The following is a 25,443-nucleotide window of genomic DNA, read 5'->3' as shown; positions in this document are numbered from 1 at the left end:
TGTAACAGGGGAACTACTCTATGGAACTCACGGTAAGGAAAAGAGAATGATAGAGCATCAGTAATATCGCATAACATAAGATGTGAAAGTAGAGGAATAGGATGTGTTTGGGAAGCTGTTGACAAACAGAGTACAGGAGGTAAAGGGGTTAGGGAGAGCAATTGAAGGGATTAAGCAGTCCAAAGGAAAGCATACCCACAGTGGGCATACATTGAGACACCCTTTTGAATGTCAATTTAAATATTAATAACAAAAACAAGGACTGAAAATAGGCACAGTGTGGGGGGAGGAGTATTATTGACAGGGGGAGGGTGAAGGAAGGAGATTAAGGTGATGGTATATGGTTGATGGACTTCATATACCTATATGAAGCAGTACTAAAACCCTCTTGCAATTGCTTTGGGTGGGACAGGGAGGGGATTGAGGGGGAGAGACGATGGGGTAAATGTAAATAATGTACAATATAAGTCTGATCAGAATTGTCATTTTGAATGTCCCTGCTATATAATGAATATACATACCCTAATAAAAATTATAATAAAAAACCCAAAAAATTATCCTTCAGCAAGTTTGAGTTATAATGCTATAAGAATCTATAACCATGAGAAGAAATCAACAGAGAGATAAATGTATGTCTAATCCTGTTTCTTAGAAGCAATACCTAATATTTTCCACTAATGTTAAGATTTGGGTATTCAGAAATTCAAGTTCTAGTTGAATCTTACTCAGCTGATTCCAAATTACTTATATGTTCTTTCTCTCTTGCTTATTTACAGTATGCTGTCTGGCTAGTCCTCTGGGTTACGTGGAATGTGTTTATTATCTGCTTCTATTTGGAGGCTGGGGATCTCTCAAAGGTAATTTACCTCTGATTGCCTGAGTCATCAGTAGCGTGTTAACAAATCTCTTCCTAAAGAAAGCAAAGATTCATCCTGGTTTTGTCAACTAAATTCTGTGTGCAGGAAGGTAAATTGAGAGGTGTATGATTTATATCTCTGCATTTCTGTTATCAAAGATATGTTTGATGTGTCACAAAAATGTGCTTTTAAGCAAAACTAGTGTGGAATATCAATTGTTATAGTGATCATTCAGCATGCATTGTTAACACTAGTTGGTGAGAGATTTCTGGAGTTGAATAGGAATTTTTTCAGACAAAAATCTTGAAGATTTTTGAAATCCACTTACTTTGCTTTTTATTCTACTAAATATTTTCCTGATGGAACACAAATCATAATGTACTGGAATAGCTTTTAATTCAGACAATTAAAAGCTGTTACAAGCAGAATAAAACTGTTACAAGCAGAATATAATTTATTACAGAAATGAGTAAAATAGTCTAGAAAGCACTTAAAACACTGATTTTTCTCTCAGATTTCTTTATTCGGTGTGTGGGAGTGTGTGTTTCGCTATTATATTTCTAGCATGAATGCAGTCACTGTTGAAATAATGTAGCTTTCAAATCTCTAAGACCACCAATACCCTTCTATTAAAATGCAATTAACAGCAAATAAGTCAAGTGAAATGATCTATAGAAGAGTGTAGTACATCTTGACTCTTGGGAGAGCTTCAAACTTGTACTTCTATCTTTGAAAGACAGAAATTTTAAAACGTTCTTTTATTTACCCCTTGTTAGAGCAGATTTTACATTTTAAAATCCAGATATGAGAAGAAGAGTTCTCTGGGAACTACCTTTGCAGGTCTATACATCATGGTGGGATAAGGAAGAGGGGAATGGAAATACACATAACAAGAGTTGTAGAAAGCATTCAGTGCTTTTGTTGGTGTTCATTTATTATTTTAATGTGAATGTGATTGAGGTACTTGTATAAATATGGAATACTGAAGCATCTTGAAGCCATTTAAGAAGGAAAGTCGGTGAAGAGGGATAACAGATGGGATGAACTAAACCAGGGAACAATGTATGTAGATATGTAAATGTCATAAAGAAACCCCCTGTATAACTATCATATACTAAGAAAAAATGCTCAAAAAATAAAATAAATAGATATGATATGTGAATTTATGTCAAGTAGAAATAATTTGATTTATTTTGGTTCGATGTTAAAAGATAAAAGATGGAATAAGATGGTAACATTATGGTATGAGAGAGAACCAGTTCTTTCTGGGACACGTTGTTTACGATGAGATTTTGGACAAGTCCCCACGGTGGCCTGCAAAATCTGCCTGGTGGATGGCATTGTTGTGATTTTTTCCAGGCATTGAGCTCTACACTCTGGTAGCTGGCATTCCTTTCAGGAGGTTCCATGAGCAATGGAAGAAAAGTGTTCAGGCAGCTCTAGGGAAGACACAGACAGGATTGCTACCTAAAATTCACATTCCATATGAGAAAAACAGACACTCCTTTCCAAGGATTTGAATTCCCTACCCAATTTACACATCTCTGCTGCTTCTATAATTCACTTTCTACAAAGAAATTTTAGACTAAAATGACTCAATGATATTTTCTATTTAAAATAGTGGCCTTAAAATTGTAAGGCAGGTGCTCAGACCTATTGTCTATGTAAGAGCTTCTTGGATATGAAAGAGAGACAATGAGAGAGAGAGAGAGAGAGCAAAGTCAAGCTACTTGCACTGATGTTCCGTAGTTGTGCTTACTATGCCACATGATCACTGTAGGCACAGAATAAATCTTGGGATCACAAGACCTTGAATATGAGTACTGAAACTATAACCAGGGTACATCTTAAAACATTACAGTTTGAGGGATGCAGCACAAAAACTAAGAATTCTCCTGCACACAAGCAGATAACAACTGTCCCTTAAAAACAAAACAGTTGATATTATTTCCTTTTCTTTTCATCATATAAATCAAAGGTTAACTGTGCAAAACACATGAAGGTTTAATAATTTGCTTTTAATAAATAATCCAAAATAAAGTTCAAAGTTACATAGCTACTCATTCTGGGTTTTTCTTCCCTTTGTGCTCAGAGGGTTTGAGAAAGGTGTATTCATAACATTTAATTATTTTGTTGTTGCATCTGCCTTGCATTTTTCAAGTAATACAATGCCAGAAGGAAGCAAAGGTGATTGAAAATGTATAGATTACTGCAAACTCAGAAATGGTTGATATAATGCTGATAATACCTAGGTTATAAGATATAAAACACGTTTTCTAAATCCACTGAAGAAATTTAGTTGCCTGTTTAGAGTTTAAAACTTCATGTGTCATTTCTACAGTGTCTCCTCTGTTTTTTCTAAGAACACTATTTGCCATATGCTTATAAACTTAATAGAGATTAGTGTTATTAATCAATTCAATATGCACATTCAGTAATGGAATGATTTAATTATAATAATAAAATACACAGGACTAACCTGTTTGATCTTTAGTTTGCTTTGTACACATAGTTATCTTGTTAATGTATTTTATTCTTTGAAAATTCTATGGAACGCCAACATTATTACTAAAATTTTAATTAATTTATTTTATCTCTAAAAAGCTCATTGAAAATGAAATTAGTTTTATTTTATCAAATGGAGAAAATTCTTTGTAATATTTTTATGCCAGTTAAATTGACAAAAAATGAGATTATAATATGACAGTAACAAAAACATGCACATTGCATAATAATTACTCCCACATTGTTTACATTTGTAGTTTCAATATTAGTGTTAAAACTAACATTATAAAGCATCCTATAATGTGTTTCCTGGGTTGATATTTTAATAGATATCCATCAAGGACACAAAGATGAAATTAGTCCTTAAAACAAAGTATTTACTAATTTTGTTGGTGATTGCCTTTGAGCACCTTGATGTGGGGTACTGGATTAATAGTTTTGAGAATTCTTCACATAAATACTCTTATTATTTTGTTGAGTTATTCTTGGCAGTTGTGATTCTCTTATCATGTATCAAACAGAGAGAAATGGAAACTAACTCAGCCATCCAATGAATGATTTTAAAAAGGGAAAGATATGCCATTTATCAGTAGCAATTATTAACTTCAAAGACATAGTAGTTAGAAGGAAAACACATGCAATATGGTAATTCATCTATTTAGTTCATCATCTGGGAAAATGAAATGGGTGAAATAATTTTTTCAACAGCAATACATAGGCAAAAAATTAGTAGTCTTCTGGTTATCTGAAAAAAAATTAACCTTATTGAATGTGATAAAATTGTATGTTACTCAGGTTGAGGTTCTAACAATTTTCCTCAAATGAGTTTTTGAGACCTTATTTTCACTTCTGTAATCTCGGGAGTACTACTAGTGAATGATGTACCTTTTTTTAGAAACAAAACAATAAACTTATAGAGCATGCAGGATAAACCAAAGGGTTATTTTACCCCCCAAACAGCCCTATTTGTCTTTATTTAAGCCTGTTAGACTAGAGAAACAGGTACATATCTCTTAGGTTTCATTATACACTGGACACTTATCTAGTTAAGCATAGCCAAAGTACTTAATTATACCTAATGATATGTGTGTTTTAGAAAACAAAACATATCTGAAAACAACTTCTAGAAAGCTGTCACATTTTAATAATTTTAATAGCTGCTTTCTGAGGTCTAGATATAAGTTATTTTAAAAACTTGCTGTGTACAAAAGAGGTAAGAATATGACCTATTTAGATTTTGAGGACTAAAACTGTTCCTTTGTGGACATAAGAGACAGGAAGAAGACAAAACCTGCCATACACTGTAGGCTACAAGGAACAAATCTTTAAAACCCAATGTGAGTGCTATATGGAATAATGTACTATTTCAATAATCACAGTTTCATTTTTCCTATAACAAATGAATTATTCATTGAAAAAATACTCAGTATTTATATTTTTGAACAATGGAATCAATGCTTGTATCAAATCTTGCTTGTATGATCTTATATATAAAAATGTAGTTTGAACAGAAATATGTTATAATCACTTTTTATTTGAATTAATACTGTAATTAGAAAGTAAAAATAGCTATGTAATTACTAGCAAACAAAGAATACCTGTGATGGTTAAGACTAAACTTAACAAATATTAGAGGATAAGATATTTGATTCTTTTAAAAAAATTGCTTTCCTTGCTGTAAAATTTGTGTAGTCTAAGAAATCTGCAATTAACTAAACTAATGAAGAAATTTTTGATTTCTAAGTACCCAAGTATATTTTACTTTAGAATATAGAATAAGTTATTCTACTGTTATTAAGAATTAAATATAATGTAATTAATTCTCTTCTAAATCTAGAAATGAACCATCCTATTATAATTTGGTCAGATGCAACTTTTCTTGCCTTATTTTCTTAATAATTCATTACATTCAACTACTTATTTCTTTACTTGTTCAGTTCTCATTTTTTAAAAATTTTACTTCTCTCCTTCTTTACAATGCTCCTAAATGAAATGATAGGGTCCTCAACCCTCTTTTACTTCTCTATGAACATTCTTTCACTTGAAAGTGGCATCTACTGCCATCATTTAAGCTATCATCTTTACACATATCTACCAGATTTGTATCCTCAATCCTGACCTTGTTGCTAACTTCAAGTCTCACTTTTTCAGTTTCCTGCTGGTATTATGTCAATGCCATTGTTACCTTAAATTCAACATTTCTAACAGATTTATCATAATCCCCAAGGAATCCAACTTTCTAAATTCATGTCTTACAAAAAGAAAAGAGGCAATATTAATTTTGATTAAAGAATTTAAAAAGGAAAAATTTTAAAGTAGACTACAGAAATAGTTCAGAATGACCATGAGATAAAGCAAGAAATACATATTTGTCTTGCACATACACATGTATATTATATACACAAGGTGTTTATATGCATGTATATGGGTCTGCTGAATAGAAATACATATACATATGTATGTATATACATGTCCACATATGAACACACATATATATGTATATATGCATACACACACATACATGTGGTAAACTTTAGTTACCAACAACCCGAAATAACAGAGATCTATTGAAAAAAAATGAACTCACTGGAAATGTGTACTACAAAGAAATGACTGACCTTTTAAAGGTGCTGTTCCCTGAAGGCATTTGCTAATTCTAGATGGGGCAGGAGACAGAATTAAGGCTTTGAATTTGTAGAATGTTATTTCTGGGGGAGTTTATAAATCAGCATAGCTTTGTGGAAGGCAGACTCAAACATATGGACAATTTTGTTATTAGGGCATTTGGTGAATACTGTACATGGCTAAAAATATCAATGAAAAGACTGAAAAAAACAGTGAAAATTTTTTTGGCAGTCTTGCAAAATGAGTTTGACGGTGAGGGTGGAACTCTACAGAATAATTTAGATTCACAGTTGAAAATTCTTGGAGCATAAGTCAGGGACAAACCGGATGCAGACTAAACATTAGCAGGGTCAAACTCCAGACAACTGAGTATAGTCCTTGATTAAAATAAGCTTATCAGCCATCATTTTATCTGTCCAGTTGAGGAAAGGGAAAAAATCAAGACAAAGATAGCATTATCTTAAACTTTTGCAGTTTACTTGTACACATAATATTAGGCAATTCAAAACAGCTACACATACTAAAAGAAAGAATGTTATGATTGAAAGTTAAGAAAAAATATACAGTTGAAACAGACCAGCAGATGACTCAGATATTTTAATTAATAAGGATTTTGTAGAACACAATTTGTAGAAGAGAATAAAGAGGAAAATTATTAGGCTATAGATGATGTACTAAAAGATGAAAAATTTATCCCCAGATAGTTGTGCCTATATGAAGAGTCAAATTTAAATTCTAGAACAAAAATATACATCCACAAATAGGAACTCATTACATGAAACAACAGTAGATTTCAGAAAGTAGAAGACTGGTGCACTTGAGAATGATTTGATAGAAAATATTCAAACTGAACCACAAAGATTGAAATACACATTTACCAAAAAGTATTAAAAACATAGAAAAGGATGTCAGAAACATGTGGGGCTTACTGAAAGGTTAAATATATGAATAACTGAATTCCCAAAAGGAGAGGAAAAAAATAATTGTACAGATTAAACACATCAACCCACAAATTCAAGAATACTCTCATATCTTAAGTGGAATAAATATCAAGGAAACAATATATGTAGATAGATTGGTATAGATGAATTAGAATATTAAAAATCAAAAATAAAACATTAAAAACTATTGAAGATAAAAGACCATTGTGTTCAAGTAAGACTCATTGCCTTCAAAGAAACAGCAATAGGAGATGACCATTCAACAGGAACGACAGATCTATAAGGCAATTGAAAGACTCCTTTAAAGTGCTTTAAAAATACCAACCTATAGTTATAAGCCCTGAAAAATATAATTCAACACTTAAGGTAAAATAAAGGCATTTTTGAACAACTACTAAGATAATTAATTGCTATAAAACCAGCATTAAAAAATAAGGCATCCTTCAAACAGGAGGAGAAAATAAAATTAGGCAGAAAACAGAATTGCAGAAAAGCAGAAAGGAACAATGCAGGTTAAAAAAAAATAGGTGCACAATGATAACAGTAAAATCTTTTAGGACTGAAATATTTTGGGTACCAAAATGCACAATAATATTAACACAAATGTTAGAAAAGAGTTAACATATTCTAAAACTATAATGTTAGATGTAATATTTTATTAGATTTCAATATTTCACAGATGAATAGTTTCTAGAGTACTCAAAATGTAATTACCAAAAACTATAGATGAAAAAAATTAAATGGTAAAATCTAATTAATTAATCCAAGTGCTGTGAAGAAAGAAAAACTAACAAAAAAATCAAGAATGTCCAACAAGAAAAAACAGCAAGCTGAATATTATAATACCAAATATATCAATAAATACCTGAAATATAAATGTACCAAATATAAATGGCTCCCAAATTATGGTGGTTCAAATTATAATTTTTCAATTTTACAATGATGCAAAAACACTACACATTTAATAGAAACCTAGTAGAGATCCTACTTTGAATTTTGAAATTTGCTTGGGCTCAGATATGTCCCTGTGCTCTGACATCCTGGACTCAGATGTGTTCCTTAGCTCCAGCAGCAGACGCATATTCATTGTTAAAAGGGGATTTGTCATGGTATTTCATCTGTGAATATCTTGTATTTTAATGAGATTAACCCCTTTATTACTCTTTTTTACCCCATCCACCCTACCCAGCCTCGGTGAGTTTCATTCTAACTTCACAAACATGGATGTAATGTACTTTGAAATATTGCTGTGATTTTAATTTGCAATTCCCTCATTGTTAGAGAATTTGAAGATTGCTCATGTGTGGATTACTAATGTGAATGTGAAATATCCATTTAAATCTGTTAAATAGATTTTCAATCTATTAAAAAAAAAAGAATTTTGAAATTTGATCTTTTCCTGGACCACTGACAGGTAGTAGGATACTCTATCTTGATGTTGGAGAGGTCCCAGTCAGCCATATATATGATCATGAAGGTAAACAACTGGTGCTCTATAGTGAACTATGTTGCTAAGCTACAATGTTCAGAAGGTTGGTAAGTCAAGGAGCAGTTGTAGTTGTACTCCAATTAAAACACTAAGAATACCAGTCTAGATAAAGACAAGAAAAAAGCTGCATGTTGGCTAATAGAAATAGGTCTTGAATATAAGGAATCAAAAATTTAAGATAAAGTAAAAAATACGTACCATGGAAACACAAAACCAACAAGAAGATGTAGTAATTTTAATATTATATGATGTAATGTTTAAGGCAAAAACACTACAAAAGATGAAAAGGGAAATGTCATATACTGTAATTCAAATAAAGATAGTACAAATCGATATTAACTAAGTAAAATAAGACAGCTTCAAGATGAAATAAGCAAAACTTGCAGAGTTAAAATAGAAAATAGCTATATTCACAATCACAATGAAGAGGATTTTAACAAACTTCCATGAATACATCCATCAGATCAAAATTAATAAAGACATACAGTATCTACATGACAGAATTTACAAACCACATATGTAAAAGAGTACAACAAACAATAATGGAATTATCAAAGACATAAATCACTCAATCACAAAATGATTAAAAATACAGAGTGCTCAAAATACAGAATGATTTTAATTATTCAGGTAATATTCTCAGACCACTGTGGAATTAGGCTCGAAAATCGGTACCCTTCTGAATCTATGGGCCTAATTGGGCAAAATGTAGATAGGAAATACTTTTTAACTCACTAAAATGCATTCATTGCTAACAAAATCTTGGGTGCATGAAACTAAAGAGGTGTATATAACCCTAACTGAAGATACTAAAACAAAAGAAATATTTTTAAATTAGTGATTTAAACTACCATATCCAGACATTTGTAAAAGAATAGCAAAGTAAGATTGAAATAGTGAAGACAATAGGAAAACTCAATTAAAAAATGGTAGGAAAAGTCAATAAAAGCAACTTAATTTTTTTAAAAGTTAGTAAAATTGGTGAAACCCCTGTCAAGAGTAATTGAAACAAAAAATGACTAAATACACATTTTGCAAATGACCCTACAGATCAACACTGTGTGTATCCACTGTGAGCAACTTTAAGTCAATATAGATGACAATCAGGATGAAATAGACAAATTCTTTGGAAAACACAACTTAAAGTAATTTGAATACCCAAGTACTCTTTCATCCATTAAAGAAATTAGCTCACTAATTCAAACCTTTTAACAGGGAAAAAAAAAAGCCCATCATGTGCACATGACAGCATTGGGAAAATTTTTTTAAATATTTAGGAGTGTCATAACACTAATATTGCACAATTTGTTTGAAAGAATAAAAAGAAAATGCTTTCTATTTCATCTTATGAGGCCAGCATAACTTCAACTGTCAGGATAGCTATAGTTGTCAAAGATGTGCACCTTGCTGAAATGATATGCAAGAATATAATAAGAATAAATTAAAATGTTAAATAACTACCATAACTTTGTAAATTATTATATAATACTTTCACATCACATTATTATATTTATTTGCATTTGCATTTTTTTCTCTCTAATCCTACTTCAATTATAAAAGACAATCAGGAGAGTGTTGGCCACTGGGTTGCCTCATAATAGTAAGGAATTATAGAATCAATTAACAATGGCTAGTTGTTTATAAATAAGCCCATTTGATACAACATAAAACAAATGCAACAAGATGCTATTATCAATATATTCTAATTATTTGTTTATTTAACTGTCCCTTCCTCAATGTAGTGATCTTGTTTTATTCATTCTTAGGATCACAACATCTGCCTGTCTGAAGGTTGTCCAACACCTTCTGATGGTAGCAAGTACAGGGAATGTAATCAAGCACCAGGCCTCCTTGAATTAGTGCTTTTCAAAATGAAAAGTCATATGAATCACAAATATAGATTAGATTCCTTTGGAGTAAGGCCTACTTAAGTTACTAGGTTTTCTCATCTCTAGTAAATGCCTACATATTGACTATGTAGTTTGTCCATTAAACACATGTTCAGTTTCAAGGATTAAGTTGCTGGAACCTTTCTATAAGGCCCAAAGAGAGTTCTTGATTTCTAGACATTTTTGAAAGTTCAAATGTAGAACTTGATATCTGTGCATAAACAAATGTATTACTTGATTGATTACTTAATAGTGAGTCTAACCAAGGTATCAAGTAAAGCAACCAAATAAATTACCCAGAGCTCTTAGGATAATTTATTCTTAAAATCACCTAAGCCATATGCTTCCTTGTTTTGTGTGGAAAAAATAACTTCCCCACATATTTCTTCAAGGTAGAACTGACCACAAGTAGAGCTGGCCATTCCTAGGATTTATTTGCATTGTTTTTTGTATAATTGAATTTGCAGGAGCTGAGGATCCCAGTTCCCAGGAGAATGAAGCGCTTATATGACCGGTGCGGCTCAATTCATAATTGTAACTATGTTTGAAAATTCTGACTTCCATATCAGTTTTCCTTACTCTTATCATTAAACCAGTGTAAATCATCCACAGTTCCATTGTTCCTGTTACACCTGAGTCACTTCTCTCTCCCCAACAAAATCTAGATGGCATCTACATTTGCTATGGCCATAGGTAAGTTAATTGCTTTAAATTCTACTTTCTTTGATGCCATTTCCTTTTGCTACTCTAAATATCCCTATGTGTGTCAAGAATCCCAGCCTCTCTTTTATGGAGCCTAAAAATTTAAGTATTGAAAGTGGACATGAGAAGAGACCCCATAAGAATTAGCAAATTCTTGGGACGTGAATAAATGTTATTTCTGATGAATGACTCAGAGATGTCATGTATGTAAAATACTGGTAGCAGGTCCTTCCAGAGAGCAGTAAGAACAGACAACCTGAGCTGTTTGACTGAATAGCAGAATGGTCTCCAGACTCATGAATCTTGGTGGTGCTGATCAAGTTCACTGTGACAAACCCAGAACACTGATTTAGCTAATCTGCTACTGATTCAAAGGCACATCTTCTATAACTCCTGCAACTCCTCTGACCTCCTCTTTTCTCTCTAGGAATGGTGGTGAATGGATTGATCTATTCTTTCCAATCTGTTATTAAGAAATAAACTAAGTGTAGTTTTTCTTACACAACCTTTCTGTCTCATAGTTTTTAAAAAAAATGTTTCCTCTTATAAATCAAAAGTTTTTATTTCAGTGCTATTATTTCTTACGTGGACTTGTAGGAGCTGTTTTGAAAATTAAGAAAAATCAAACACTGCCTCTTTTTGCATTCCTGTTAAAATAACACCAATTTTCTCTTTGAAACAATGAGTAGGCACTAACTCACAAGGTAGAGTTAGCAAAAGTTAAGTATGAAAAAAAAAAGGAAGTATAGAAATTAACATCCCAAGATATTCCCTGCTAGAAATAAAAAGAAAACATACAAAATATGTCTGGGTTTTGCCATTCCTGCTTGTTTCCAAAGCCTATTCTATGATTATTCTAGAACAGTAATTTTTACTATGCCTGATTCTCAAAAGCTATGCTTTTTATAGGCTTATTATTTTGAGTCATATAATATTATAAGAATACATTTGCATTAAGAATTTCAAGCTTTAAATTTAGACATATTTGAAAATTTAAAAATCTGGAAAGCACTACAGTTTTTGGAAAACTTTGAATAATCTATATTAGAATTAAATGGGTCCTTAGATCCTGAAGTATCTTCAGTATTTACCTTAGAATTATATCCAATTCTAAATCTCCACGCCTAGTGTCCTCTCATTTTCTGATGCCCTTATCAGAGTAACTAATCCTTACTCTAAAACATCATCCATTAATGACCCTAGGATGCATGTAGAAATTTAATTGGGATTGGCAGTTATCAAATTAGTTTTGGAGGGTGTAATGTCAATGTTTTTGCCTGCAGATTCACTGGAGGTCAAATGATGCTTTTATGATTATATAACAACACATATCAAGGGATATTAAATAGTGAAATAAATCATTTTCCCTGCTTCTAGCCTCCATAGCTATTTGCCAGATAAGGAGCAAATAAGTGATTATTCTCTATGCCTTTCATATGGTAACAAGCCCACTGGATCCTACCTTGTACTTCAGATGTACATTGAAAAATGCAAGTGAACCTTTGGGTTACTAGTTCAGTGCACTATAGGTAACCAGGGAGCAATTCTTAGTAAATACTAGGTTATTAAACACAATGAGCTACAAAGAAATTAAGCTTATTTAACTCTTCTTGATTGAGAATTACATGAAGAAATTTTGAAATATTTAAGTTTTTTTCATTTCAACATAGTATTTAAAGTCCCATCCTCCCCTTTAAAGATTATATTTTTAATAAAGAAAAATATGTATGCAATTTGCTTCAATTAGAAAAGTGGCTTAGAAGGGGAAAAAGAGGAGAATGACTCACAACAAACAGCCATTTGTGGAATATAATTAGTTTTTCTTTTTTTCTGTCATTAGCGTGTGTACCTGCTGGAGGAATGAGTCTAATGGTAGTTGCAGGACTCCAGGGTTTTCACACTCATAGGTGTAATATATAAAAACTAATGTAATTAGAAGGTATTTCAAGAAATATCATCTTTTTCATAGTGTAAAACCTGGGTATTTTGCAGCAAAGTAGCTGCATTGATACCATAGGAACACTTTGCTCCTTTTCTACTCTGATGGAACAATCTCTAGTGACAGGTGCTCAGATCTTTTATTTGAATCACAAGTGAGGATGAATTTGTGCTCTCAATTAGTTCCAAGGGTGGAACCAATATCACAGAATTTGGCACACTCTGCAATTGCTCCTGAAGTCCAACTATATAGGCACTCTGAAGGGTTGTAACCCTCCAGGTGGTACACAGGGTATACCAGGTTCACTCAGGAAGCTGCAGAATGGATGGACTACAGCACTTGCACTCTGATTTTATGAGTACAATTAATCCATTAAGCATTTTTTTCTACTGAGACCCCCTAGTACTTAGTTTTGAATGCATTTATATATAGCATGTTAACTGCTATATCATAGTGTGCTGTATAATGAGTTCAATTCTTCTTGTCTTTTTGCTTCCTGTTTCCTTCCCAACAACAACAACAAAAAAAATGGCTGAGTTTAATATTGCCAAATAGCCAAATAATTTGTGCTGCTGGATTTGTTTTATCTTTAAATTATCCCTCAAGACATATAAAGCTGGAAACATCCTTTTGAAAACAAAGGAACCAGAATACTAACTAATTGAAATAGTGAATGTGAATGTGCAGTGTAAGAAAACATAAACTATTAATTCCTTATGAAATAATGAGAAGAGTGACACTGCAGTCTTCTAATCCTGAGAAGATGGGTTCTCTTAATCTGTGACTAATTACATTGTTTATTAAGAATGTAAACCATAGCAGCCTTACAGTTTTCTTTTATATGGGTGAAAAGAAAATGTAGATATGATTTATAAATGTTATAACATTTTCCATATATAGATCACTTTCCTAGTTGTAAGTATTTTTATTTTCTGAATGATTCCACTCTCCTGAATATTGCATAAGATCAAGTTCTCTCTACAAAAGCACAAGTGACTTGATTCCATTAAGAAAATGTTATCAATTGGTACAGTGGTTTAACTGGTAAAGTGCCTGCCTAGCAAATGTGAGCTTCTGAGTTCAAACTCTAGTACAGCCAAAAAGAAAACATTATCAGTCAAGCCAAAATGCAAATGAAAAGCCTAGATTTTTCCTGAAAAATTATGGGAATACTGAATATGAAGTTACATGAAGATCAAAAATAAAGAAGTAAAATAATGTTCAGAAATAAAAAGAAACTGAAGTGATTTTGATGATTTATTTATTAGTTCTATAAAAATCTCTCACGACAAAATAATGTAAAAGAGTATAAAAGGTATTATTAATGGAAAAAATTTGGCTCTAGTTTCATATTCCTAGAGAATATTTTATAATATAAATCATTGGGACCAAATTTTATGTAACATTCTTTTAAGATGTGTTTAAAAAAAACAGCAACAACAAAAACATGAAGAGACAATATTTTGAGCAGGATTGTAAGCTCTCTGTGACATAAATTGCCTCGTAGACCTCTAGGGTCTGTTTGATCCACATTTATTTCTCCTGAAGCTGCCCACTCGATTGAAAAGTTTGCCTTCCCAGAGAGAGGAAAGACAGTCTTTGAAGTTTACTAGAATTACCATCCTTGGGATTCTTAAATGATGTTTTTATTCATTTTAATTAATAAACTACCTTAAAAGAGAGGAAACACAAGTTTACTTCATGTAGAGTTGCTTTCTTTAGGAAACATATACAATTTGGAATCACTGTGTGATGAATTTATATTCAATTTTCCCTTAATAGTCAGAGAATGACCTCAGGTTATATGCCAAAGTTATAGACTTCTAAATCACTGGCAAATAATATTTTTCATAATGATTCTAAATCTTTTTCAGGTTTTTAAAAATTGATGTGTATTAATATGCTTCACTAAGCAGCTGACAGATCTTTGTCTGAAATGTTTTAACACTATAGGTCCTCAGGTTTGAATAAAGGTAGTATCTTAAAACTCCTAATTTTGCTCAGCTTTCTTAAAATATATTGAGTTTGGATATTATTCTTTTGGGGAGGGCTGTGGGGGGGTGTGATGGGAAGTGAACCCAGGGCCTTATGCATGAATTGAATTGAACAGGAGTAGAGGTAGTGAAAAGTGTATATATTAATATTATGCAGGATTAAATCTAGCTGTAGTCTTCATATTATATGAGATCAATGCAGCAGAATACTAACGTCTTGGATGTAGGATGTAAAAAGAGAAAAATCCACATGGAATTCTAGGCTGATAGTCTAAGCCATAAGAATTTGGTGTTTCCAGTTATTGAAATAGCGAAGAAAGGGAACAGATTTGGAAACAGAGAGAGTACATGTGCAGAATCAGTTGCTCTAATTTATTTACACTATATCTCAGTAGTCGACTAGGTATATCAAGTATTGCCAAGTAGACTATAGTTCATGTCAGTCTTGAATTCAAAAGAGGATGTGAAGAGTAGACATGAATTTGAGTCATATAAATGGAGTGGGAAAGCCCATGAAAGACTGAGATCCCTTAGGGAAGACACTTAGAGTAACAACTGTTTTGAAGTGCTATGTCTTGCCAGGTCTTAAGAAGAGGATCCAGAAAAGTAGACCAAGGAATATCCTATAGACCTATAGGATGTGTGTCCTATAGGTTTAGTTAAAAAGCTCAAGATAAAAGGATGAAAAATTGTGACAAGAATGAATATTTAAAAGTAAATATTGGGCTGAGAGAGGTGGGTCATGCCTGCAGTCCTAAATATTCAAGAGGAAGAGATTGAGAGTATCACAACTCAAGGCCAGACCCAGTAAAAAATTAGCTAAACCCCATCTCAACCAATAAGAAATCCAGGCATGGAGGAGCATACTTGTGCTCCCAGTAAAAAAAGAGGCTTAAGTAGGAAGATTGCAGTCTAGACCAGCCCGAGAAAAAATCATGAGACACAATCCAAAAAATAATTAAAGCTACAAAGGCTGGAGGTGAACCTCAAGTGGTAGAATGTTTGCCTAGCAAGCACAAGATCCTAAGTTCAAACCCTAGTATCACAAATAAATAATAAATAAAAATAAATAAATAAATATTAAGTATCCCACTTTGATGAAAGTAGTGCTTTGGTGGAGAAATCATAAACTATGCTTTATTAAATGAGGTAAGGTAAAAAAAAATGGAGACAGTAAAGTCAGCTTTTTGTAATAAGCAGAGCAATAGAACTGTAGTAACAGACTTGAGGAATCTAGAGAAGGTTTTATCATTTGTTTTTACAGTCAGTCCTCTATAACCACAGGTTTCACATTTGCAAATTCAGCAAACCTTGTATCAAAAGTATTTATCCTGTTCTAAACGTGTGCGGATTTTCATGCTTGTCATTGTTTCTTAAGCAATAGTATAACAAGATTTTGCATTGTATTTAGACTATTCTGGCTGTAATATACGTGTGTGGTTTATGCCAGTGCTGTACCATTTTTTGAAGATAGCAATAAATAAGTGAATTAGTTTTGTTGAGTGGTAACATTGGGGCATGTTTGTATACTGATGGAAACCCTGGTTGGAGGGAGAGACTGATGGTGCAGAAGCCAAGTTCTTAAGGACTGAGAGAAGATGGAAACTAGAGCTGAAATAGGGTTTAACCTCACAGAGAAACAGGAACACTGAACTTGTTACAAAGAGAAAATGCAGAGCTTATGTGTGTGGGTCCTGGCAGCTGGTAGATTTGGTGGTGAGATAAGGAGGAAATTCTTTAAAAGGCTTCAGTGTTTTTCAGAAAAATAAGAGGCAGGTGTCATCAATTTGAGTGAGAAAGGAGTAAAGAGTCAGAGTTCTGAGAAAACATGGAAAGTGTTTATGAATGGAGTGGCCCATGAGAATCTACTCAGTATTGATTTTCTAAAATTGATGTGATAAGCTACCAACATGGTTGCCAAGTGTTATACATGACCTACGAAACTCATGGAGGCTGGTAATTTGAGCAGCAGTGATGTCAGCCAACACAGCCATTTTCCTGTAACTGTTACCACATTAGCATCCTGCTCTTTTGAACCAATTAAGCAAATGAGACTCAGAGAACTAGCTAGTAAGTAATCCCACTTAGGAGCAAATTCCTGTATTGGTATCTTATATATAAGATTTTTTTACAAAAAACATTTCTTTGTTTTTAAATGTTATTAGTAATTAAAAAGCAAGTAAGTAAAAGTATCTTGTCATAGATATTGGGACAAAGGGTTATGTGCAAAGATGGTAAAATATTATTTATACTTGGGAATAATATATTTTAATAAACTATTTGCACAACAATAATAGGATAGTTAAATAACTCTGAAATTCAGAACTTTAAATAGCTCTGAAATCCAGAACATTTTTAGCATTGACATGATGACACAATAAGAAAATTTGATGCCATGAAATTTTATTTCATGGCAGAAAATTATTTCAAACATTGTATAAAATCACTTTCAAGTGATGTACAGAAGATATATATGAAATATACATGAATTTCATTTTAATAGTTGGATTCTAACTCTATAATATAACTCAATATGTATACGAAAATATTTTTAGAAATCCAAGAAAATTCAAAACTAAAACCCTTCTTTTCCCAAACATAAGCATTGTGAAAAATGGATACTCAACTTTTAACAATATTTTAATAAATTCTATAGTGGTACAGCTATGTTTTGAGATCTGTCTTTGCTCACCCAAAAAAATCTCACTTCAGTTAGCTATCTGTAACTATCTAAAAGGAAAACATTCTTTCCATAGGTAAAGAACCAAACCAAAAAATAAAAATTGAGTCAATACAGATAAAAATTGGAAAAGTTGCTCCCCATTCAGCCAATATAATTGCTCTCTTTGTTATCACGATCAGTTCATGGGATGTAATTGAAACCATAATCTCATCCAGGAAGTGAAATGAATACACAGTTCAAAAAGGAAGAGACAGAGGGCATTTTTAAATGAAGAAGTGGAGAAATTTCCCATCACAACAAACACTTCTAACCAAAATATGACTCCCTGACCTCCATCATGATCTTAGTGACTAAAACTCCTCACCAATACTGCCTCCAATTTTATCTAGAGCATAATCTCTTGGTTAAGCCTTTGCCCTTGGTTCAAATAAAGAAACTTTGAAAGACATATGTCTAAGTGTATCTGTGCAGCATGAAGTGTCTGTCCTGTAGAGTATGAAGGCAAAATATAAAGGCAGATCCTATCAGTGGATCAGGAAAGGCCATAGGACCCAAGGACAGTTTTGAGATTTTAGGTGTTTGAGTAGGAAGAAAGCTTTAAAAATTGAAATTCTAAAACTCCCAAATTGGAAATATAATGTGCTTAATTTTTAAAAAGTTGCAAAATTTACAACTCTAAAATTGACACAGATAAATTACATACTGTAACTACTTGCTTTTAGTTATATAAAATGGTGTACTTTTCATCCAAGTATGATTAAATGAGATATAGAAAATGACTACTTAGTGAGATGATTGTAATGCACTTGAATTAATATTATTTTTAAAGTAAAGAAGATAACTTGCTTTTGATCAGTTGTTCATTTTTCAGCTTGAATAATGCAAAATGCTTTCATTAAAAAAAAGATAGGCAAGAGAAGATGGAACCCTGTAGTGTGAAACACATGCATGCATTAAAAATTGAATCAAAAATCTCCTACAAAGCAAATTAGAACTGAGTGTATGCACTATATATTTCCCCAAAGCAAATTTTATTTTGTTTTGAGTCATGATTCCATTATAATTCTTTCATTTCTTCCTTTCATCTTCCTTTAAGTCCTTCCTTCATTCCTGTGTTCCTTCATTCCTTCCTTACAAAACTTCTTCTTCTTCTTCTTCTTCTTCTTCTTCTTCTTCTTCTTCTTCTTCTTCTTCTTCTTCTTCTTCTTCTCCTCCTCCTCCTCCTCCTCCTCCTCCTCCTCCTCCTCCTCCTCCTCCTCCTCCTCCTTCCTCCTCCTCCTCCTCCTCCTCCTCCTCCTCCTCCTCCTCCTCCTCCTTCTTCTTCTTCTTCTTCTTCTTCATTTCTTCTTCTTTTTTTTCTCTCTCTCTTGCCTGGACTAGCCTAGAACTCTTGACCCCCCTGCAGTCTCCTGAGTGCTGGGATTATAGACTTGCACCACTATTCCCAGCTAAAAAAGTATTTTTGAACTATATTTATGTACTTCAGGCCCGAGAGTAATAGCATTACGCAAGCCAAGCCCAGATCTTCTGTTCAAATTTTTAAGGTCTGTCAGATAACAGATAATTAAAGCATAATTGCAATGCATGTGATGAGTGTAATAATAGAGCATTCGCAAGATGGAATAACATTGGGATCTAACTGAGGATGAACAAAAGACTCTATGAACTAAGATTTCATATAACACCTAATGAATGAATCAAGGTTAGCCAGGGAAAAGTTGAAACCTTGAATGGCCATAGGAGCAAGAGAAAGAGAGAGAAATTTGTAAGAGGTGAGGTTAGAGGATTAGGTGGTGATTATATTCTTAAAAGCTTTGAAATGTTCAGTAATTTAGACTTTACCATGAGGAAACTGAGAAGCCATTGGAAGAATTCTTGGCAGAGGATTTAGATATAATACAGTTTGCATTTTAGGAATCTAACCAGAGTATCTCTTCACAAACGGGGTGCTGGAATGTGCCTCAGTAGTTCTCAGTGTGACCTGGCAGACATAGGAAAGGATCCAGAAATCCATTTTCCTATCCCATGAGACTCTAGCCTCCTCCTGGCTACATATTTAGGGTCTCAATGGCCTGCTAGACTGTCAAGAGAAGAGTTGAACTTACTTGAAAACTGCCACATTATGTCAACTGTGCTGGCTGGGTGGATGATATCTGAATCACAGGAGCTGAGTGAGGTTTCCAGTCCCTTTGGATGCTTTCTATCCATTCAGTGAAACTTCCACTCCAGAAGCAATTACACTTTCTGCAAGGCCACCAGTGAAGCAGGTTTAGTGCATGTTGGCTATCACTTCAGCTCACTGTATCTTTTACGGGTGGTCTTAGTCCAGTGAGACAGAACACTCACACTAGTTATATACAGTGTGTCTATTTATTACTTAAAGGTACAACAGAAATCTAGGATTCATGATGAGCCAGTACCCCAAGCCTCAGGAAAGCTGGCCAGATCAGATGGAGTCTCATCTGCACAAACCCCATTTGCATCAGACTTGAGAGACCCCAGAAGAGGATTTTATACCCAGGGCAAACATGATATGCTGGGATAATGCATTAAAGGAAACATCCTCCTCCTAGAAAGGACTGGAACCGAACCTGGACTATTCCATCCAGTTCCCCTTTACCTCAGGATGTTGCATTCCCAGAACACTCTATAGTTATTACTAAGGATTACAAACAAGGAAGATAGAAGACCACCCAAAGAACTCTACAGCACCCAAAGGTGCTGACCAGGTCCTTCCTGCTAATCTCTATTTCATCACTGAGATTCTTCCACCTAGATGATGGAGATCAGAAGGATAAAGCAGCTGCAATTTTGACCGAGATGCTACTGAGCTGTGGTGCTTTGAAATTTTGTTCAGTTACAAAATAAGGCTAAGATGAGCCTTTCCAAATAGGGATTCAGGCTGTCAAGAACTGAGACCCTCCTCATGAGGTAAGAGGACTTGTGAGCCACTCCCTCATTAGTCAGCAGGAACGGTTAAACTTCTCATAAACCTAACAGAAGCCAAGATACTCTGATATAACAAGCTACAGAGAAGGGATATATTACCCAATCTGGTGGAGCTCCTCTTCAGTATCAAATATGGAACAGTGTGGGAAAGCTAAGACTGCTTGTCAGGCTACCAGCATGGATGTTGGAATAGATAAACTCATTCTTTAGAGAAAGCAATATGTCAACTACACAAAATGGAAATGTCCTCATGCTCTGTAGGCCTGAACCCCAAACAATGTAGCATCTAGCAAATCTTTTTTTTTTTTTTAATGAGTAGTGCTAGACTTAAAAGGTCAAGATTCTACTTGCTCTACTACTGAGTTCTACTTTTTCTATTTTTATTTCACTTTATGTTATCTTTCTCTCCAGCCTTACAGAATTTTGCCAATGGCCTTGTACTCTTTTCTGACCACTAAATTTTGGCTGCACTCATTCTGGTCTACGTTGGTAGGCCTCCTGTCATGGAATCTCTGGTAACTAAAACCAGTATCCTGTTCTGCTCTAGCTGTCAAGAGGACTGACTAATCCTGTCAATCTCCATCTCATCTGGCTTTCTTAAGTAGGCTAAAGCTAGGAGGGCATAAGATTGTTGAAAATTGGCAGAAAGAAGGGAGAATGTAGAAATTTCATTTTGTCTCCCTATATGCCAGAGATACAAACCATGACTACATATGCTATAGTTCCAAATTATACTGGTGCATTCCAGACCGTGGGCTCCATTTACACTGTCTCCATCTTCTTTGTCTCCATCCTCAGATAGGGAATAGTTTGCTGCTGCTACTAGTCTCTGACTTCCTAATATCCCACAATCAGCTTTTCAGTTCTTTAATCATTTGTATAATCAGCTTTCTGCCTTATAAGTTTAATTTCCAATACTTTCAGTACTTTCCATTTTTCTGTTTGGGCCTGAACTTAGCAGGTGTTCAATACAATAAAGAAAATGGAACAACAGTTCTGTGTAGGCAAGATTTTTGGAAAAGATTAAAGAGTATAGAAGCTTAACTGATTACACAGGCAGTAGTATATCTGATCACTATTTGTATATAAGAAAACACCTTTACAGAAGAAATTATATCTAATATCATTTTGGAAAATCTATCAAAAAGTCCAATGTTAGAACTATGATGCCATTTGCACATCAAGAAAGACATTATGAAAGGAATTTGGCTTACCTATGAAATATTATTAGAGTACCATTATCTTGTAAAATCCCCCACCTTCCTTGCTATGTAATTTCATTTTCAGAAAAATAAAAATTGTAAAAGAATTGTGCCAGAATTGTCATGGAATTTGTCAAAGGAAAAAGAAGGCTATCAAGTACAGGAAGAGAGGAAGATTTTCACTTTTTGTTTTACGTATTATTAAAAATGCTTTTATATATTTTTAGTTCAAGCACTTGCTGACTTCCTAATAAAGTTGCAAGGAAGAAATCTGCCCCTTTGTTGGGTGGAATAGTAAAAGGATCAATAGAAGCAAGGGGCAGCAACTTACAAGTTATTCAGTGATATTCCAGAATGATGGGCACCTCTCATTTGTGAGGGTCTCGTCCGTACAGTTATGGACATCCTTAAGAAGTAACTATGAGAAGTAGCTGTGATCTTCTCAAGTATCCAAGATTGAAAGAATTTCTCCTACAACCCAACATGTGTAGTTATAATATTAGAGCACTTGGGCAGATGTTAAGATATTTCCCAGGAACTGTGTTTCTTCCTTCACATCTATATGTGACTGTGTAAATAGTTCTCACTAATGGAATATAAGCAGAAATAATGTGCCATTTCAGGGAAATGGATTTTTAAGATTCAAATGTGCTGTCTAGACTCTTTCCCCTTTAGCTGGCTGGTTATAGACAAAATGGTGAGGTATTCGGAGGATAATGCAGCACAAGACAGGGCAGAAGAACCCAGGGCTCCCGATCATTGAATGCAGTCCTGATGTACCAAGTATCTTCTGAGAACTATTGGGGGTTCCTGACACCCTTTGAAGAAGTCTGTGAAATCAAAACTATTTTCATAATAAAAGAGGGGAAATGATCAATAGTACTGGTAAATATGACTTTGACCTTGTGATATTGTACAGTGAAATAAATTAGCATTTGAGAGATCTGCATAAATCAGCAAACCAATATTTCCAAATGACCAACATGTGATGTTACAAATCATCTAGGTGTAAAAGAATCATTTGAAGTAGAGAATATACCAGTGAATTTTAATATAAAAGACTGTGAGCAGCTCATTGATATGGTCCAGATTCCACATTGCAGCTAACTTTAAAAAGTTACTGCTTAGATTTAGGTGTAGCATTATGGGAAACTGAAATATTTATAAATATCTGAAAAAGCTATGAGATTATTCTTCCCTTTGTTTAGGGGCTTGAACTCAGGGCTTTGAGCTTGCACAGCAGACACTCTACCACTTCAGACACACCTAATTGGCATAAAAGCCAGTTTAAATAAACACTCTCACACACACACAGGTTGAAAATCACTTATCTGAAGTACTTGGAACCAGAAGAGTTCCAAATTTAGGATTTTCTCAGAATTTGGAATAGATGCGCACATATAATGAGATACCATAGGGTTAGGACTGAAGTTTAAAACATGGATTATGTTTCTTGTTTATACACATCTTTTCACACAGAACCTACAGGTGGTTTTATACAATGTTTTTGGCATTCTGCATTGTGACTACAACCCACCCATGATTTTACTTGAAGCATCACGTTACCACTCAAAACGTTTGAATATGGGAACATTTGGATTTCAGATTTTCAGATTAGGGATACACAACTTGTACAAAGAAAACAAGGTGTGGCAAAAGAATAATTGAAGAAGCAGATAGGAAATCCAACTGTCTTCATTTTTATTTTGGTAGTACTGGAGTTTTAACTCAGAGCCTTGCACTTGCTAGGAAAGTGTCCTACCACTTAAGACATACCCACACCTCATTTTGTTTGAGTTAGTTTTTAGATAGGGTATCACACTTTTGCCTTAACCAGCCCCTGATAGTGATCTTTCTACCTTCACCACCTGAATAACCTGGATTACAATAACCTGGATTACAGGCCATAGCCACCATGCCTACCTAGTTTTTCAGGCAGGGTCTCACTAACTTTTTGAGAAGTCTGGCCTCAAACTGTGATCCTCCTATCTCTGCTTCCTAAAGTCCCATTACCTTCTATTAAGCCAGACATTAAAGAGATTCACAAAAAATGTAAAATAATGTCACACTTTCACCAAAATTTTTTGGGGGAAATACACATTATCTATTTTAACATCTATCACTGAAATGTGTTGATAGATATTTTCAATTTTCTCAGTTTTAATTTTTAAATCTAAAAGAATTAATAGATATAACACACATAAATAGAGCTCCCTGTGGTACTTAATAATATGTAGGCATGTAAATTGGTCTTGGGGTCAAAACTGTTCATGACCACATGTGTAGAGAAAAATCATCTGACTACTCAGGAACTGTTATCATGCAAGAGATAAACTATTCAATTAAGGCATTTCGCACTTTGGCAACTTTGTGTTATAACATTTAAGTCTATTGTGATCAATGCAAACCATTGGGATATCTACTCTAAGTGTAAGATAACATACAGTTAATGTATCTTTTCTGTAGCATCCATTGATAGACTTGGGTCTCTTCACATCTACCATTAGAGAGAGTCAAATGTTGGCTGAGTAATAAAAAACAGCCAAATAACAAAGATTTTGAGAACTTCTGAAAATGCTAGCTGCTTGTATTCTTTAGAGACAAAAAATAATTTAATTTCTTCTAAACACTGGCCAGGAATCATCATCTGTAAATGTTACAAGTAAGCCAGACATGAATATTTGCATATGTTAACATTTGCATTATTTGATTCTAAGCTTCTCCGTGCTTTAGTCTGAAAGCACACATTTGTGCTTATCACCTAACTGTAAGGCAATGAAAATAATGTCTTCTCTTTGTTTTCAGTCACATCAAGTTAATTTATCACTTTATTTATTATAATAAACAGTGCATCCAGAAAGGTGTATTTGAATTTAGAGTTATCTTAGTCTATAGAGGGTTTTTAGGGACAGTATTTCCTTTACTTTCTTCATCAGATTTATGGGCTGAGGTAATGCAGTTACCTAACTCTTTTTTGTATTCATATATAAAGTATAAGACAAATGCTTTACTGTAATCCTATATCCAATCAATATATTATTTAAAAGAATAATGACTGGGAAGAAAAAGTGTTGTTTATATTGTTCATATCCTTGATTCATGCTTCCTTTCTGAGAGGAAAGAAAAGGAAAAATTAATTTATGGGCATTCTCTATTTTATTCATCTTTCAACATTTCTTTTTTCTTCCAGTTGACTGAAATCACCAGAAAACAGGTACCAGGCCAAATTGAAACAGATGTAAACTAAAATTCTGCTTGTCTTACAGACCCAGCCACATTCTGATAGAGCCCTGAAGAACATGCTCATGGCTTGTGAGATATATATTGAGGATATTCCAGGTTTGCACAAGATACACAACATTGAGCAATTTGCAATCTGATTCTCAATCAGAACTTCAAGGATAATGATAGACAATATAAAAGAAAGGAAGTTTGGTGGAGCTATGGGATTTCTGTGTTCCCAACTATGTCTCACAAACAAAGTAAACATAAGAAAATAATGACCTGATTTCTATTAAAGGGAATAAACTGTTCTACATCATGCAATGTTCTATGAAGAGCACTGATATTTATTTCCTGTTAAAATTTTCAGATTTCTTTGTAGAAATGTATATTGCCAGCTTCAGTTTATCTGTGGCAATAATTTAATCATGAATATTTGTTTTGCT

General features: G+C 33.6%; 1 protein-coding gene across 4 annotated transcripts in view; it reads left to right on the top strand.

Moving 5' to 3' along the window:
• Positions 1-25,443, top strand: part of Nkain2 (sodium/potassium transporting ATPase interacting 2) — a 976,459-nt gene that overhangs the window by 490,378 nt on the left and 460,638 nt on the right. For all 4 annotated transcript variants that reach the window (XM_074075281.1, XM_074075279.1, XM_074075280.1 and 1 more), the window contains exon 3: positions 777-857. In XM_074075281.1, the coding sequence (XP_073931382.1) occupies positions 777-857 (81 nt within the window). The remainder of the gene's footprint in view (positions 1-776; positions 858-25,443) is intronic.

Source organism: Castor canadensis, chromosome 1 (assembly GCF_047511655.1).
Source record: "Castor canadensis chromosome 1, mCasCan1.hap1v2, whole genome shotgun sequence".
NCBI lineage: Eukaryota > Metazoa > Chordata > Mammalia > Rodentia > Castoridae > Castor > Castor canadensis.
This window is presented reverse-complemented; position numbering and strand designations above follow the sequence as displayed.